The sequence below is a fragment of the Aethalodelphis obliquidens genome, unplaced genomic scaffold (genome assembly GCF_003676395.1).
Source record: "Aethalodelphis obliquidens isolate GAN/ISIS:26980383/991018 unplaced genomic scaffold, ASM367639v1 scaffold14, whole genome shotgun sequence".
Taxonomy (NCBI): Eukaryota; Metazoa; Chordata; class Mammalia; order Artiodactyla; family Delphinidae; genus Aethalodelphis; species Aethalodelphis obliquidens.
Window position 1 is genome coordinate 27,261,999 of NW_020837958.1, and position 16,964 is coordinate 27,278,962.

A 16,964-nucleotide genomic window follows, 5' to 3' on the forward strand; every position below is an offset into this window, starting at 1 on the left:
AAAAAAAAAAAAAAAAAAAAAAAAGACATCAAAATTGGTGAATTTTTGTGCAGCCATTCATTTTAATATTGAAGATGGAAGAAAAACAACATTTTTGGCATATTATGCTTTATTATTTCATGAAAGGTAAAAATGCAACTGAAACGCACAAAAAGATTTGTGCAGTGTATGGAGAAGGTGCTGTGATGATCAGACGTGTCAAAAGTGGTTTGCGAAGTTTCATGCTGTAGATTTCTCGCTGGATGATGCTGCATGTCGGGTAGACCAATTGAAGTTGATAGCAATCAAATCAAGGCGTTAATTGAGAACAGTCAACATTATACGACGCAGGAGATAGCTAACATACTCAAAATATCCAACTCAAGCACTGAAAATCATTTGCACCAGCTTGGTTATGTGAATCGCTTTGATGTTTGGGTTCCACGTAAGTTAAGCAAAAAAACCCTTCCTGACTGTATTTCCGCATGCGATTCTCTACTTAAATGTAATGAAGACGTTCCGTTTTTAAAATAAATTGTGATAGGAGGTGAAAAGTGGATACTGTACAATAATGTGGAACGGAAGAGATCGTAGGCAAGCAAAATGAACCACCACCAACCAACCAAAGGCCGGTCTTCATCCAAAGAAGGTGATGTTGTGTATATGGTGGGATTGGAAGGGAATCCTCCATTATGAGTTCCTTCTGGAAAACCAAACGATTCATTCCAACAAGTACTGCTCCCAGTTAGACCAACTGAAAGCAGCACTCAACAAAAAGCGTCCAGAATTAGTCAACAGGAAACGCATAATCTTCCATCAGGATAACGCAAGATGGCGTGTTTTTTGAAGACCAGGCAAAAACTGTTACAGCTTGGCTGGGAAGTTCTGATTCATCCTCCATATTTAGCAGACATTGCACCTTCAGATTTCCATTGATTTCAGTCTTTACAAAATTCTCTTAATGGAAAAAATTTCAATTCCCTGGAAGACTGTAAAAGGCATCTGGAACAGTTCTTTGCTCAAAAAGATAAAACGTTTTGGGAATATGGAATTATGAAGTTGCCTGAAAAATGGCAGAAGGTAGTGGAACAAAAGGATGACAACATTGTTCAATAAAGTTCTTGGTGACAATGAAAAATGTGCCTTTTATTTTTACTTAAAAACAGAAGACACTTTGGCCAACCCAGTAGTATACTGGTGGCATATATTTGTGAAACTGTTCAAATCTCATTACTAAAAGTGTTCCTATCAAGAAGTAATACTAGTAAGAAACTTCTGTTTCTGCCTCTGATGGTATAGCTCTGGCAATTTCTATCCAAAAAAATGCTGGAAAAGCCAAAGTACAAACAACATCTGAGGAAGGCTTTGGAGAACTGTTGAGGCAATTAGGACTTGAAGGGCCAAGATCCTTGCTGCAAAGAGATGAGTCAACATTCTGCCAGTTTTGCCTAAGAGTATTTACTGATTCTTGGTACAGAGTGAGAGGCTGAGAATCTGGGCAGAGGGCATTAGCTAGAGGCAAAGAAGACTGCAGTTTCTAACAGTCTCACAGGGCTGAAAAGACAACAGTTGCTGTTCTGTCTGCAGGCAGCGGATATCTTAGGAGCCAAGATTTGGGAGAAAAGGAAGCTACAAAGAAGTGAGCCAGATAATTTGAGTTTCCCCCTCAAGGGATATGCTGAATTCCTACATTTCAAAGACAAGATGCTAAAAAGCTAAACAGAAAGCCTCTGTAATTCATAGCCAAGTTCTCAGCAGTCTTAGGTTGAGGAGGCAGTATGGGTTTGGAACCACTCACAAGGAGGAGGGGTATGAGTAAACATCCTAGGCTCTCAGTTGGCACCACTAGAGGAATACACCCCATGAGTGGGAACTCAGGCAGAATGAGCCCTGTAAAACTCCACCCTTGAATCAGTTCAGTGCCTGATTATATTAAGGTGATTCTCACGGTATCTGCCGGCCATAGGATAGAGTGAACTGTTGCTGGAAGGAGATAATATATAGAGCCTGTCTAATTTTTCACGAAGTGTCAGGTGTACAATTTAAAATTATCAAGTACATCAAGAGATAGGACAAAGAGGGAAAAAAGAGTAGAAACAGGATACCACCCCCCAGGTAACCCAGTTATCAGACACAGACTTGAAAATGATTGTGATTAGTATGTTCAATATGGAGAACTAATTATAATTATATTTAAAATGAACCAAATAGAAACCTTACAACTGAAAAATAGAATAATAGAAATTAAAAACCCAATAGAGGGACTTCCCTGGTGGCACAGTGGTTAAGAATCCGCCTGCCAATGCAGGGGACACAGGTTCGTACCCTGGTTTGGGAAGATCCAACATGCCATGGAGCAGCTAAGTCCGTGTGCCACAACTACTGAGCCTGCGCTCTAGAGCTTGCAAGCCACAACTACTGAGCCCACGTGCTGCAACTACTGAAGCCCACACACCTAGAACCTGTGCTCTGCAACAAGAGAAGCCACTGCAATGAAAAGCCCACGTACTGCAACGAAGAGTAGCCCCCACTCTCCGTGACTAGAGAAACCCGCGCGCAGCAATGAAGACCCAACGCAGCCAAAATAAATAAAATAAATTAAAAAACCCACAAAAACTCAATAGATGGGTTTAATAGCAGATTAGACTTAGCAGAATAGAGAATTAATGAACTGGTTTACGAATAGTTTATATTTTTAATGCTGTTGACGTAGGAATAAACCTTACAAAAGATGTACAAATCCATTATGGAGAAAATTCCAAATTTTATTGAAAGAGAACCTTTTTCATGGATTGGAAGACTCAGTATTATAAATATGTTGGTTCTCTACAAATTGATCTATTTCTTTTTTTAAAGAAGACGTTGGGGGTAGGAGTTTATTAATTAATTAATTTTTGCTGTGTTGTGTCTTCATTTCTGTGTGAGGGCTTTCTCTAGTTGTGGCAAGCGGGGGCCACTCTTCATCGCGGTGTGCGGGCCTCTCACTATCGCAGCCTCTCTTGTCGCGGAGCACAGGCTCCCGACACGCAGGCTCAGTAGTTGTGGCTCACGGGCCTAGTTGCTCTGCGGCATGTGGGGTCCTCCCAGACCAGGGCTCGAATCCGTGTCCCCTGCATTAGCAGGCTGATTCTCAACCACTGCACCACCAGGGAAGCCCTGATCTATTTCTTAACAGAAGTGTTTGTTTCTTTGCATATTTGTTAATTTTGTGAACTTGATAAGCTGAATCCAAAGTTTATATGGAAATGCAAATATTAATAATAGCCAAGAAGAGTAAGCTGGAAGGGACTTGCCTTAGAGGTATCAAAATGCATTTTAAAAAACTAGTAATTAAGATGGTATGGAATTGTCAGAGAAATATTCCAATGGGTAGATGGAACATAATAAATAACCCAGAAAAAAGATCCACTATACAGACATACCTTGGAGATATTGTGGACTCAATTCCAAACTACTGCAGTGAAGCAAAATGTTGCGATAAAATGAGTCACACAAATTGCATGGTTTCCCAATGCATGTAAAAGTTATGTTTACACTATACTGTAGTCTATTAAATGTGTAATAGCGTTGTGTCTAAAAAAACAGTATTCATACCTTAATTAAAAATACTTTGTTGTATCCTATAATAAAGCATAATAGAATATGAAAAAGAATATATATATGTATAACTGAATCACTTTGCTGTACAGCAGAAATTAACATTGTAAATCAACTATACTTCAAGAAAATAAGTTAAAAAAAATACTTTATTGTTAAAAAATGTTAACCATGGGGCTTCCCTGGTGGCGCAGTGGTTGGGAGTCCGCCTGCCAATGCAGGGGACACGGGTTTGTGCCCCGGTCCGGGAGGATCTCACGTGCCACGGAGCGGCTGGGCCCGTGAGCCATGGCTGCTGACCCTGCGCGTCTGGAGCCTGTGCTCCGCAACGGGAAGGGCCACAACAGTGAGAGGCCCGTGTACCGCAAAAAAAAAAAAAAAAAAAAATGTTAACCATCACGTGACAACACAGGGTTGCCACAGACCTTCAATTTGTAAAAACTGCAGTATCTGCAAAGGACAATAAAGCAAAGCACAGTAAGAAAAGGTATGCCTATACATAAACACTTGATGTATAACAGTGGTGTTATAGTAGGTAAGTGGGGATAAGATTAACTTCAGTTATGGAGTTGGGACAGTGAGATTCCTATTTGTATAATATACAAAAATCAATTTCAGGTAGATTGTGAAAGGCAAAAAAATAAGACTTTTAAAACAATATAGGAGACTGCCTTTCATGATCTTGTAATAGGTGAGGGTTTTTTTTAACAAGATGGAAAACTTTTACTATAAAGGAAAAGACTACTAAATTTTACCTTGAGCTTATGCAGATTAAGAACTTCTGTTCATGAAAGACACATTAAAAACTGAAAAGACTAACCACAGACTGAAAGAATATACTTGTAGTACTTAACACCCACAGGGTAATGTCCAGAACATAAAAATAATTTTTGGGAATCATTAAAAGAAAGAAGCCCAATAGAAAAATAGATGAAACTCTTGAACAAGTACTTCACAAAAGAGAAATTCTAATGGCCAGTAAACATATGGAAAGATGTTTAATCCTGCTAGTAGTGAGGGAAATATAAATTAAGACCATAACGAGATACCATTACATGTGCATTAAATTTGCACTACCAGTTGACAACGCTAAGGCTTAGAGAGGATGTGGAGCAAAGGGAACTCTTAGACACTGCTGATGGGAGCAAAATTGACACACTACTCTGGAAATTAGTTTGGTATTACCTAGTAAAGTTGTAAGGGCCCATGCCCTATGTCCTAGCAATTCCACTCCTTGGTATGTACACTAGAGCAGGGTTTCTCAACCTCAGTGCTACTGGCATTGTGGGTCAGATAATTCTTTATTGTGGGAGAGCTGTTCTGTTCATTATAGGATGTAGGATCCCTGGCCTTTATCCACAAGATGCCAGTAGCATGACAGTTGTGACAACTGAAAATGTCTCTAGACATTTCTAAATATCCACTGGGAGACAAAAATAGCACCCCCAGTTGATAACTACTGCACAAGAGTAACCCTTTTGGGCTTCCCTGGTGGCACAGTGGTTGGGAATCCACCTGCCAATGCAGGGGACACGGGTTTGAGCCCTGGTCCAGGAAGATCCTGCATGCCATGGAGCAACTAAGCCCATGTGCCACAGCTGCTGAGTCTGTGTTTGAGAGCCCGTGAGCCACAACTACTGAAGCCCGCATGCCTAGAGCCTGTGCTCCGCAACAAGAGAAGCCACCACAATGAGAAGCCTGCGCACTGCAACGAAGAGTAGCCCCCGCGCGCTGCAACTAGAGAAAGGCCGCGTGCAGCAGTGAAGACCCAATGCAGCCAAAAAAAACGAGTAACGCTTGCACATACATACTAGGAAACAGAGCAAGAATGTTCATGAGCAAGAATGTTCAGAGCAAGAATGTTCATTCATGGTTCATAAATAACCAAAGACTGGATACAACCCATATGACTGTTAACAACAGGAGAGTGAATAAAGAAGTTGTGTATTCATTCAGTGGAACACCATACAGCAATTAAAATGAATTTATAACTATACTCTTTAACAGGAATGTATCTTACATTGTTGAAATAAGTCTCAATAGAATCCACAGTTTGATTTAATTCATATGAAGTTCAGAAACAGAAAAAATTAAACATACTGTTTAGAAAATTGTTTATAAGGTAGTAGTTTAAAGAAAAGAATGATTATCTGCTAAGTCAGAGAAGTGGGTAACTATAGAATAGATAGAGGGGGATGCAGTCAGGAACTTGTAAGTTGCTGGCAAACTTCTATTTCTTAAGTTGGATGATAGCTACACAAATATTTTCTTTATTGTTACTCTTTAAAGTTACATACACTTCTGTATGTATGTTATATTCCACAAATCTAACAAAAAAGACATAAGGGTAGCTAACTTTGGTATGGTGTTCAAGGTTATATCATGGAAGATCCTGATTTTTAGCTAAGGACTTCATCCTTGAATAGGCAGCTGGGAGTCATTTTAGATTTCTGAACAAAAGTAAGGCATTAAATGCAATGATTGTTAGGTATAATGTCTGAAGTGTACTAGATAAATACATTAATTAGCTTTCTGACTGAAAATCACTAGCTGCTCTAAAACATAAAACCCCAAATACTGGAGACTTAACGCTGGAAATTTCTTGCTCACGTAATAGTCCACTGGGAGTCTGCCTCACTGGCAGGCAGCTTTCCCTCACTTGAGCTTCAGGGACCAGGCGCTTTCCAGTTTGTTGTGCCACCATCTCCCGGGGCTTCAGAGTCCTCCGCATCAAGGAAGACAAGCAAAGAGATTGGTGGCCCTCCTTCTTGTGCACCTTGGCTTAAAAGTTAAATCTCTTCTGCTTATGGTCCATTGGTAAAAACTAGTTGCAAAAAGGACTGGAAAATGTAGTTTCCGCCTAAGCAACTGATTCTCAGCAACAACTCTGTATAATGGGAGGGGAGCGTGAACTTTTATAGAAAATTCTCTCAATCATAATCAGTAAGTAAAACTAGAACCCGCACAGAAGGCTATTGTAGTAATCTAGCATGGCACAGAACATGAACTAGGGCTGCTCTCATTTATCTTGATCTTACTAATTCAATTGCTTATTAATCCTAATCCTGAACGTGTATCATATACTGCTTAGAATGTAAAATCTGACCTTTTTATTGCTTGCTGGAAAAGCAAACAAAAAGGGATAGAGAAGAAAGCAATTTTGCTCTTCAAGTTTTCAGGGTTTTCAATAGGAAAAAAGTTTTATAAAGATACTATATGTTTCAGTTGACCCTTAGGTGTTTGAGCTAAAATAAACTAACATTCTTGCTATGTTTTTTGTATCCTGTATCATTCTGAATTAGTCATTTGTCATTCTGAAATATTCATGACCTGTTGCTTTATAATAGGCCTGGAAGTAGGTATTAACGATTAATTTTCCTTCCTTCAAAGACTTTAATGTGAAAGGAATGGTATGGTAAAGAATTAAAATTTGTCTTGACAAAACTATGGTTATAAGACTGTATAAATGGAGTACTGATTCATACTACAAACATGGGTTAACCTTTGAAAATATTATGCTAGGTGGAAAAAGCCAGACACGAATTGTATGATTCCATTTACATGAAATGTCCAGAATAGGCAAATCCAATGACAAAATAGATTTGTGGTTGCCAGGAGCTGAGGGGAGGGGGAAATTGGAAGTGATCACTAATAGGGATAGATTTCTTTTGAGGATGATAACAATATTCTGGAATTAGACAGTGGTGATAGAGAAAAACCACTGAACTATACACTTTTTTTTTTTTTTTAATTCTTGGCTGTATTGGGTCTTTGTTGCTGCACGCGGTGTTTCTCTAGCTGTGGCGAATGGGGGCTACTCTTTGTGGTGCACGGGCTTCTCATCATGGTGGCTTCTCTTGTTGCAGCACATGGGCTCTAGGGTGCATGGGCTTCTACAGTTGTGGTGCTTGGGCTCAGCAGTTGTGGCACATGGGCTCAGCAGTTGTGGCTCCCAGGCTCTAGAGTGCAGGCTCAGTAGTTGTGGCGCACGGGCTTAGTTGCTCTGTCTCATGTGGGATCTTCCCGGACCAGGGATCAAACCCATGTCCCCTGCATTGGCAGGCAGATTCTTAACCACTGTACCACCAGGGAAGTCCTGAACTATACACCTTTAGATGGTAAATTTTATGGTATGTGAATTATCTCAATTTTTAAAGTGCATGATTTTAAAATCATTTTATGATTTAGTTAGGGAGTTTTGTTGGACTAAATAATTAACAAGAGATTTAAATTGTGTGATTCTCAGTAGCAACCCCATACACACACCAGCCATAATCTCCAGCCTACACTCCTTGGTGCTACACAGATACTGTACATGTTTACTCCCTGTCTCAGCGTGTAAGTTTACAGACAAACATAAGAAGGGTATTGGAATAGTGAGAATCAGTAAGTTTTCATAAGAAGCTTTCTGAAATGTTATCTATTGTCACTGTCCATACGTTGGGACAGAATGGAACAAAATTGGTGCTTTGGAAAGTTGAAAGCTGCTAGTAAACTCTTCTGTCAGGAGAAGGGAAGTTATGAAGATGATTAACTGATCAAGATAATTGAGTAATCCTTCAGAACCTGATGAACTAATGAATGAAGTGTGTGAGGTGAGATATACACAGAATATAATGGGTGAAAACAACCATCAGATAAGTCAGTTTGAACAACTTTGCCTAGCATAGTTTGTCTTAAATTAGTGATCAATAGGTACTTGAGAAAAAAGTTTAGCAGCCTTTATGGGATACAGGCACTCTCTTTGTAACTATGGTATTGGAAGGAAAGATCCTTTAATAATTTATATCTTTTGTACAACAATCTAGTGATTTCTAAAATGGAGTCTACTTATAATTTCAGAGTTCATGATACTATCTTTAATAAAAATTAATCTAGGAACATGTGTTTCCAAGGTAACATTGTTATCTTTTAAAGGCCTTAAATAATATTTGTGACTACTGCTTACATCCATCCCTGAGTTTATACCGTACCAGCATCCTTAATTTGTCCACTGGAAATATAATAAATTTTGGTTAGCTGTATGGAGTCAAATGAAGAACAATACCATCTGAATTTTGCAGTATACTGCTTTGGCTAGTGCTGTTTTTATATACATGAAGTAGCAGCCTTGCTACACATAAATAATAAGTAGAAATCACCTAGCTGTATTAAATTAATTAAATGGAATTTTCACGTTTGGGGTCCTACAAAGGAAATTGTCGTGCTAAGTTGAAAACAGATAAGAAATGGCCAGACTTTTCCTTATTGCCAAAAAGTAAATCTGTAAATGACTTAAATTGTTTTCCATTTTTAGCCACAGTCAGACTTGTTGGGGCTTATTCAAGTTATGATTGTGGTGTTTGGAGAAGAACCTCCAGTCTTTTCTCGTGCTACTATTTCAGCATCCTATCCACCATACCAGGCAACAGGGCCACCAAACAGTAAGTAGAACTGAGATTTGATTTTTAAACTCATATAAACAAAAGAAAACAAAATCTTGTAAAAATATTTTTTTTGATGACTTCAATTTGCTTTTTAGCTTATCAAGTTAGTCGATTTTTTGGAGGTATTCTGAGGCCCCACATCTGCATGTACAGATTCTCAACAAAGACTGGCATTTGGGCTTTCGTTTGTGGGTAGAAATCTAACTATGGGTGTGCTGGATTCCAAAATGGAGGAGAAAGAATGCTGGAATAGAGCTGGAATTTTTTTTTAAATTATGCATGCCATGGAATAGCTTTATTTGATCCGTTTGGAAGTAGATACAACTTGAAAGGCAATCTGACCTCCTTTTGTTTGCAACTCCAGGATCAGTGCTATAGATAAGAATCAATTATAAAGTAAACTATATAATTCACATTCAGCTATTCTGGGTGTACACAATGGACATCTAGCTCTCAGCTTTCTTCTCTTGAGTACAACCAATTCATGATTTTACTTTGAGTGGAGAGGGTGGGGGCATGGAGTCAATATCAGTTCTCCCCTAACTGGTGTACATTATCTCTGTTATTTCTGGGTTTTTCAAAAATAATTCTTACTGGTACTTTAAAATCACCCTGGATAATTGAGAGTTGGTTGTACTTACTTGTTTTGACTTTACTAAACCTGTTCATTGTGTTTTGAGCTGTGATTTTTTTAAAACAAATTTTGTTTAAGATAATTAACCAGACTTAATTTATCTTATAAGTTAGATTATGTGCGCTTTCATTTTCCTCCCACTGAAAATTATCATCTTCCTTTTTAATCCATTCTGCCTTGAGGAGCATCTTGACTAACAAGCTGAATGGGAATCTAACAGAACTTTCTGAATCCATTTCCTTTTCCTTCTCTGCTTTCCCAGAATAAGCTTGGCTGTAGCATTTTGTTGCTCTTTTAATAAAGATTCTAGGGATTCTTTTGGATCAGAAATTTGTTTTCATCTTAATAAATTCTGTTGACTTTAATATCCAAGGTTAGATTATCTTGCCCATCTAATGTTGAAATGCAAAATATTTCCTAGATCATCGTTCATATTTATTTGCTCAAATAACATAGCCAGTGACCACTTAAGATAAAGGTAACCTTTTCAGAATGTTAGTCCCCTAAGCAACATCTTTTTCCTAAATTTCTTCTAGTTTTATGTTAACATTGGAAGTGCAGCATTCAAGAAAGAGACCTCACTAAAGAGATCACTATTACACTTCCATTTTGCATTCACTCACTATAAATCACATTAAACAATATAGAGCTAATATAAGTAAATTACTAAAAGAGACCAACTTATTGTCTGTCCATTACAGTTTTAATACTTTTTATACATTTAAATGATATTCATTATTGTCATGTATGACTGCAAAGAAATGAAAGTCTGAATTCCGTCCTACACCCACACATCAAGGAACAGCCCAGAAATTTGGATCCATACTTAAATACGATCTTCTAGTTAAGAAATTATATACTTCTGTTATTATTATTATTATTATTATCATCATCATCATCATTACTGTAAGCATTTTTTTTTTTTAAAGAAGATGTTGGGGGTAGGAGTTTTTTAATTTATTTATTTCGCTGTGTTCGGTCTTTGTTTCTGTGCGAGGGCTTTCTCTAGTTGTGGCAAGCGGGGGCCACTCTTCATCGCAGTGCACGGGCCTGTCACTATAGCAGCGTCTCTTGTGGTGGAGCACAGGCTCCAGACGCGCAGGCTCAGTAGTTGTGGCTCACGGGCCTAGTTGCTCCGTGGCATGTGGGATCCTCCCAGACCAGGCTCGAACCCGTGTCCCCTGCATTAGCAGGCAGTTCTCAACCACTGCACCACCAGGGAAGCCCTACTGTAAACATTTTTGATCTCTGGTTTTAGGAAGACTTTTGAACTAGCTATAAGTCACACTAAAAAAGTGTTGTGCCCAAACCTCATTTTTTGACAACTAACAGTAATAGTCAACATTTATTCAGTGGTGACTATGAGACACAGCTAAGCACTTCATATTAGTTCTTATTTAATCCTTATAATAACCCCATGTATTATGCTTATTTGTATTCCATTTTATTCTGGCTCTGAAATTACTTCACTTCATTATCTGCTTCCTTACCAGTCTTGGACTCAACTTTTGTTGTTTCCCAAAATCAAAATTTGGAGATTTTGGTCAAATTACTAGCTTTTCAGAACCTTAGAAGGGAAAATTGCCTATAATTATGAGGAAATTGCTTATAACTGTGAAGTCGTAGTTTATATGTGTTTAAGAGAAACTAGAATGGGGAGAGAAACTAGTAATTGACTATATATGTTGCTGACACCTAATAGTGGCCTCATCTTTTGATGTTCATAAAGATCAACTGTGTTTTGGCCCAGGAAGAAGAAATGTTTTATGAGATCTAGCAATTATGACATTTTGGGAGGTATTTTTCCCTTTATGAAATAGCACTGAACATCATCCTTAGCTTAATTATACTTAAGAAAAAATTTACTTATGACATCTATAGATTCATCCTAACAAGAAGACTGTGAACACTGACACTTGGGGATGTAAGCTCAGCAACTCTGATAAAGACGTTTAAGGCCCTTAGTCAGAGCCCAGCATACTTCTCCCATCCACTTGCATTATGTGCTCTAAAAGTTTACTTCTTGAGTGTTCCACTTCTCTCTTCAAGCCTTTGTGTACCATTCATCTACTAGATCACTCTTGTTTACCCCCACCTCCTACATTTAATTAGCTACCTCCTGTATGATCCCATATATATCACTCTGTACTTCCCCTGTCATGACACTTATCACTCTGTATTTTCATTCTTTTCGTGTTTATCTCCTTCACTAGACTATAAGCAACTTGAGGCCAGGAATTCTTTCTTTCTTTCTTTCTTTCTTTCTTTTTTAATCCAGTGCCTTTCACAGAAAGGCACTAAAATATTTATTGATTGGATTAAGGGCTAATTATATTCAGTGAGAAAAATTTCACTGAGGTTAATTTGATTCTCAGACAAGTTGTTTCCAGTTAAGGCCAAGATTAACTTCTTCTCTTTTTCTTCCTCGATGTTGGTTAGCCTCTTGGCATCACTGACTAGTTCTTTGTCATTAGTGTTCTCTTTAAAATATATATAAAGCATTCTTTATGCTTGCTAGATTTGAACCTTTTTCCACCTAGTATTTCCAAGCTTTTGTTTGTTTTAACCAGTCTGGCTGAATATAAGTTTTGTTTAGGACTTCTTGTAGTAATTTGAAGTCGTTTAAAGTTCTCAGTCAAGCCAACAAAACCAGCTGTGCTGATCGGTCAACATAATCTTGCAAGAAATTTCAAAAGATATCTTAGATATAATAAAGAGGCCACTTTCTAAGAAGCTGACCTTGGACCAGAGGAGGGCACATTTACCTTCCTCTAAATTCCAAACTGAATTGGCTCCTGTCTCAGGTTATAGACTCGTTGAGAGCTTGAAGAGCTGACCGGGTTGACCTGTTCGCCAGTTAATCCTTGTTGGAATTGTCACGTTTAATGCTTTTAGAGTTATGTGGTTTGAAGTTATTTATTAGTTGCAGTGAAGAACTAATATGGCTGGAGTGTTTTGTTTTTGGTGCTGAGATTTGAATTCTTTAACTGTATGAAATTTTGCTGTGGTTTGATGGTGATGTGTGTCTTATTTGATACCCTATATATCCAGGACTATGCATACTATTTTAAAATATTAAAAATTATTTTTAGCTTCCTACATGCCAGGCATGCCAAGTGGAATTTCTGCATACCCATCCGGATACCCTCCCAATCCCAGGTAATGAAAAATTATCTTTTGAATAATTGTATTAGAAATTCTATTAGATCTAGAATAAAAATAATGGGTGCTAACTAGGGCATTAAAATGAAAATGGTTGCAATTTAATGGAAGGTAAAACTCAGTTTATTGCTGAAATTTTATGGTATATACATAGTTCAAGAGGAGTTTTTTCCATTTAGAGAAATGCAGCTCCATTCTATTCAGAGAGAGGAAAGGGGTGGGGAAATGACAATAATCTTGATTAGTTTTGTACCTTGAAATCCTTGTTTCTTTCCTTTTAAGAACTCTGTATATCCAGTGTAAATGGCTGAAAGATTAATGGAATACTAATTATGATGACCTCAGCCACTGAGAAAAATATTTTAATATCCTTTTTAAAAAACTGACCTTTTCTGTAAACTACAGGGAATGAATTAATGGTGCATATGATGGGGTCAGTCTCATCCCCATATTTATTCAGTTCATAGACTACACGTACTACCAACCTTTAGTATCCATATGTTAATAACATAACAGGTAAATGAAATTAATAGTGAAATCAGTCTATGAATAATACATACTAGAAAAATCGATAAGAAATAATTATTAATCCATGTTTTAAATGTGTACCTGTTCCAGGGGTAATCTAGGAGTACTTTCCAAAGGTGGTCTTGGGGCTAACTTAGAATGCAAGACTGGCATATACTTGGTGCCTAGATGAAATTTTCCAGCTACTCGAAATTAACAAAAAAATTTTAACCCTGCTAACTCTTCTTAGCTCCATAGAACCTCACAGATAAATGCAGCTAGAATTCCGGAACACCTGCCATAATAAATATATGTATATACATATATAATATGCAGGATCTTATAAGTTAAATTTAGCAAACATTTATTTGGGGGCCTTTCTTAATTTCAAGAACTTGCTTTATAAGGTAGTAAGTATTCTGTCACATTTATCTGGGTAAGCAGACTAGATGAACATCTGTCAGAGACAAGAAAGAAAGATTCCTATGATTGTTATATATAAACAAGTTGTAAGTTTTAGATTTCTTGAGACCTTTAATTTTCTGATTAAGTTCTAGAAATGGAATTCTATCTGAAGCCTTGAAATTACAAGCCGTTATAATGAACAGTTGCTAGTAAGAAGGAACTTTGGGCATATAGGGAATGGTTATTAGAAGCACAATAAGGAAATGGACTTCTGAACAATGAAGCCACTTCAGAGAAACTTGTAGATAAAAATGAAGGCTGAAAATATTGACAGAAATGTAAATCTTACTCATCTTACATAACCTTAAAAGTGTCTTTTGTGGGCTTCCCTGGTGGTGCAGTGGTTGAGAGTCCGCCTGCTGATGCAGGGGACACGGGTTCGTGCCCCGGTCGGGGAAGATCCCACATGCTGCCAAGCGGCTAGGCCCGTGAGCCATGGCCGCTGAGCCTGCGCATCCGGAACCTGTGCTCCGCAACGGGAGAGGCCACAACAGAGAGAGGGCTGTGTACCGCAAAAAAAAAAAAAAAAAGTGTCTTTTGTGAGGTTATTTGTAAGAAGTTCCTTTTTTAAAAAAATTTATTTTATTCTTTTTTTTTTTTTTTTTTGCTGCGTTGGGTCTTTGTTGCTGCGTGCGGGCTTTCTCCAGTTGAGGCGAGCAGGGGCTACTCTTCATTTTGGTGCATGGGCTTCTCACTGCGGTGGCTTCTCTTGTCGCGAAGCTCAGGCTCTAGGCGCGTGGGCTTCAGTAGTTGTGGCACGCGGGCTCAGTAGTTGTGGCACGCAGGCTGTAGAGCGCAGGCTCAGTAGTTGTGGTGCACAGGCTTAGTTGCTCCACGGCATGTGGGATCTTCCCAGACCAGGGCTCGAACCCATGTCCCCTGCATTGGCAGGCGGATTCTTAACCACTGTGCCACCAGGGAAGCCTAGAAGTTCCTTTTTGAGGTAGCTATTTTTCAAGATTTGATGCGTTTTGTTTTTTGGGTTTTTTTTGAAATGTTACTTTTAATCTCATGACAGGCTAATGAGTTGTTAAGGGTAACTGTACTCACATTACTGTCTGTATCCTTCTGCATACGCAAGGTCTTGGCAGAAGAGCCTCAGGACCTCTTTGTCTTCCCGCTTTATCCTAAAGGAGAATTAGTAAATCAGTGATTCAAGAATCTTTATTTTACAACAGTGAATATGAGAATATTTATTCTTGCTGTGGAAAGTTGGACTAGAGGATCTCTAAGGTCTCTTTAAAATTTTAAGATCTTTTGAAAGTTTTATTTAGCACCTTGCAGCATGTATGCAAGGAAACTAAAAAGTATGTCAAGGATAGTTGTTCCAGTTTTGGTATATGTACTAGCAAGCATGTATTATTAGAAAACAGTTTCTGATATCAGAAAAGACAGAAAATGTTAAGTGCTGTGATAAACAGCTTTAAAGGAGAGGTCACATCTGTTTGGAGGTGGGAGCTTAGAGATAGCTTCATAAATGAAGGAACTGGTTTAAAAGAAAAGTAAGTATTTAGAGGTGGAGGGAACAGCAAACAGCAATAACATTTTATATCAGAGGAAACTTACCGGTTATTAAGTTCAGCCCACTCAATTTTATGTAATCATAGGTGTGAAAGCCAAAAAAAAATCCCAGGAAAGAATAAGGAAGCACTCTAATATGGCTGGAGAATATAGGGTTATGAGTAGGAGGACTGAAGAGGTTTTTTTTTTATTTTTTAAATTTATTATTTTTGGCTGTGTTGGGTCTTCATTTCTGTGCGTGGGCTTTCTCTAGTTGCAGAGAGCAGGGTCTCCTCTTCTTTGTGGTGCGCAGGCTTCTCATTGTGGCGGCCTCTCTTGTTGCGGAGCACGGGCTCTAGGTGCGCGGGCTTCAGTGGTTGTGGCTCACGGGCTCCAGAGCGCAGGCCCAGCAGCTGTGGCACAAGGGCTTAGCTGCTCCGCGGCATGTGGGATCCTCCCGGAGCAGGGCTCGAACCCGTGTCCCTTGCATTGGCAGGTGGATTCCTAACCACTGTACCACCAGGGAAGCCCCTGAAGAGTTTTAATAAAGGTGCAACTTTTATAGGTATTACAGATCTCCCCAAACCTTCTCTGATTTCCTCTAGCTGTATTTTCCACTACAGTTGACTCTTGAACATCAGGGGGAGGTCGGGGGGCTAGGGGTGTCGACCCTCCTTGCAATTGAAAATCCAAGTATAACTTTATAGTCGGGCCTCTCTGTCATATCTGAGGTTTCGCATCCTCAGATTCAACCCACTGTGGCTCGTATAGTAGTCTAGTATGTATTTAGTGAAAAAAATCTGCATATAAGTGAACCAGCACAGTTCAAAACCATATTGTTCAAGGATCAACTGTATACATTTCCTGAACTTTTATTTAGCATTTATTGTTTTCTTTATCCTATCAGGATTGTTTACAGGGATCTTGCCCTATTTTGATTATTAGTATCTTGAGGAAGAGATGGATTCATACTTTAGCTCCTGCCTCAAGCACTTGAAAACAGTGCTTTAAATAGAATAAACAGTAAATTTTGAAGGGGCACATAAAGAAAAAGGAATATAAGAGTGTTGGAAAATTCTTTTTAAATACATTTAGTCCAAAAGGGCTCTTAAAAATCTGAAAAAGATTTCCTACATAGGGCAAATTGTTTAATAATGTACAAAGACAGAAAATAGTACTACTAAATTATTTTTTTACTCAAGAAAAGTTGTTAACCTTGAACATAGAGAATAACTACGAAGGAGAAATTAAGCAAACTCTCTGAATTTAATATCTGTAGGCCTAGAAGAGTTTTATACCACTTACTGAAAAATTCAGCAATAAAAACACAGATTGTCCTTGAAAAAGTATGCAAAATGGGAGGAACTCCAGAAAAAGCAAGTTTATTCCAGTGTTCAAAAAGGTAGATTCAGAAATTTGAATAAGATTGACATTGTTTCCTTGCAGCATGGATTACTAGAGAGACTAGAACAAAAGTACTGTGCAATAGCATTCAGCATGTGTCCACTGGGAACAGAAATGCTTAACCTTTTTCTTTTTTCATTTTACTTTTATACTAATTGATAAGAGTATCATGATTACATTGAATCCTCAACAAGTTACACACAAAACTTTTTTGTTGGTGACAGGTTATAAAGTGTGAACTAGTAGTACACATAGGAGAGAATCTTTGAGCCACTGCCCTATAAAAGGAT

The 16,964-nt window shown here is 38.2% G+C and overlaps 1 protein-coding gene across 3 annotated transcripts in view; it reads left to right on the plus strand.

Moving 5' to 3' along the window:
- The window catches only part of TSG101 (tumor susceptibility 101), a 58,310-nt gene that overhangs the window by 14,063 nt on the left and 27,283 nt on the right, over positions 1 to 16,964 (plus strand). For 2 of the 3 annotated variants that reach the window (XR_003434517.1, XM_027115238.1), the window contains exons 5-7: positions 8,873 to 8,999; positions 9,098 to 9,190; positions 12,729 to 12,795. Coding sequence is in view for 2 of the 3 variants with exons in the window: in XM_027115238.1 (XP_026971039.1) it covers positions 8,873 to 8,999; positions 9,098 to 9,190; positions 12,729 to 12,795 (287 nt within the window). In the remaining variant the exon portion in view is untranslated. The remainder of the gene's footprint in view (positions 1 to 8,872; positions 9,000 to 9,097; positions 9,191 to 12,728; positions 12,796 to 16,964) is intronic. The other variant, XM_027115239.1, reaches the window with a different exon arrangement.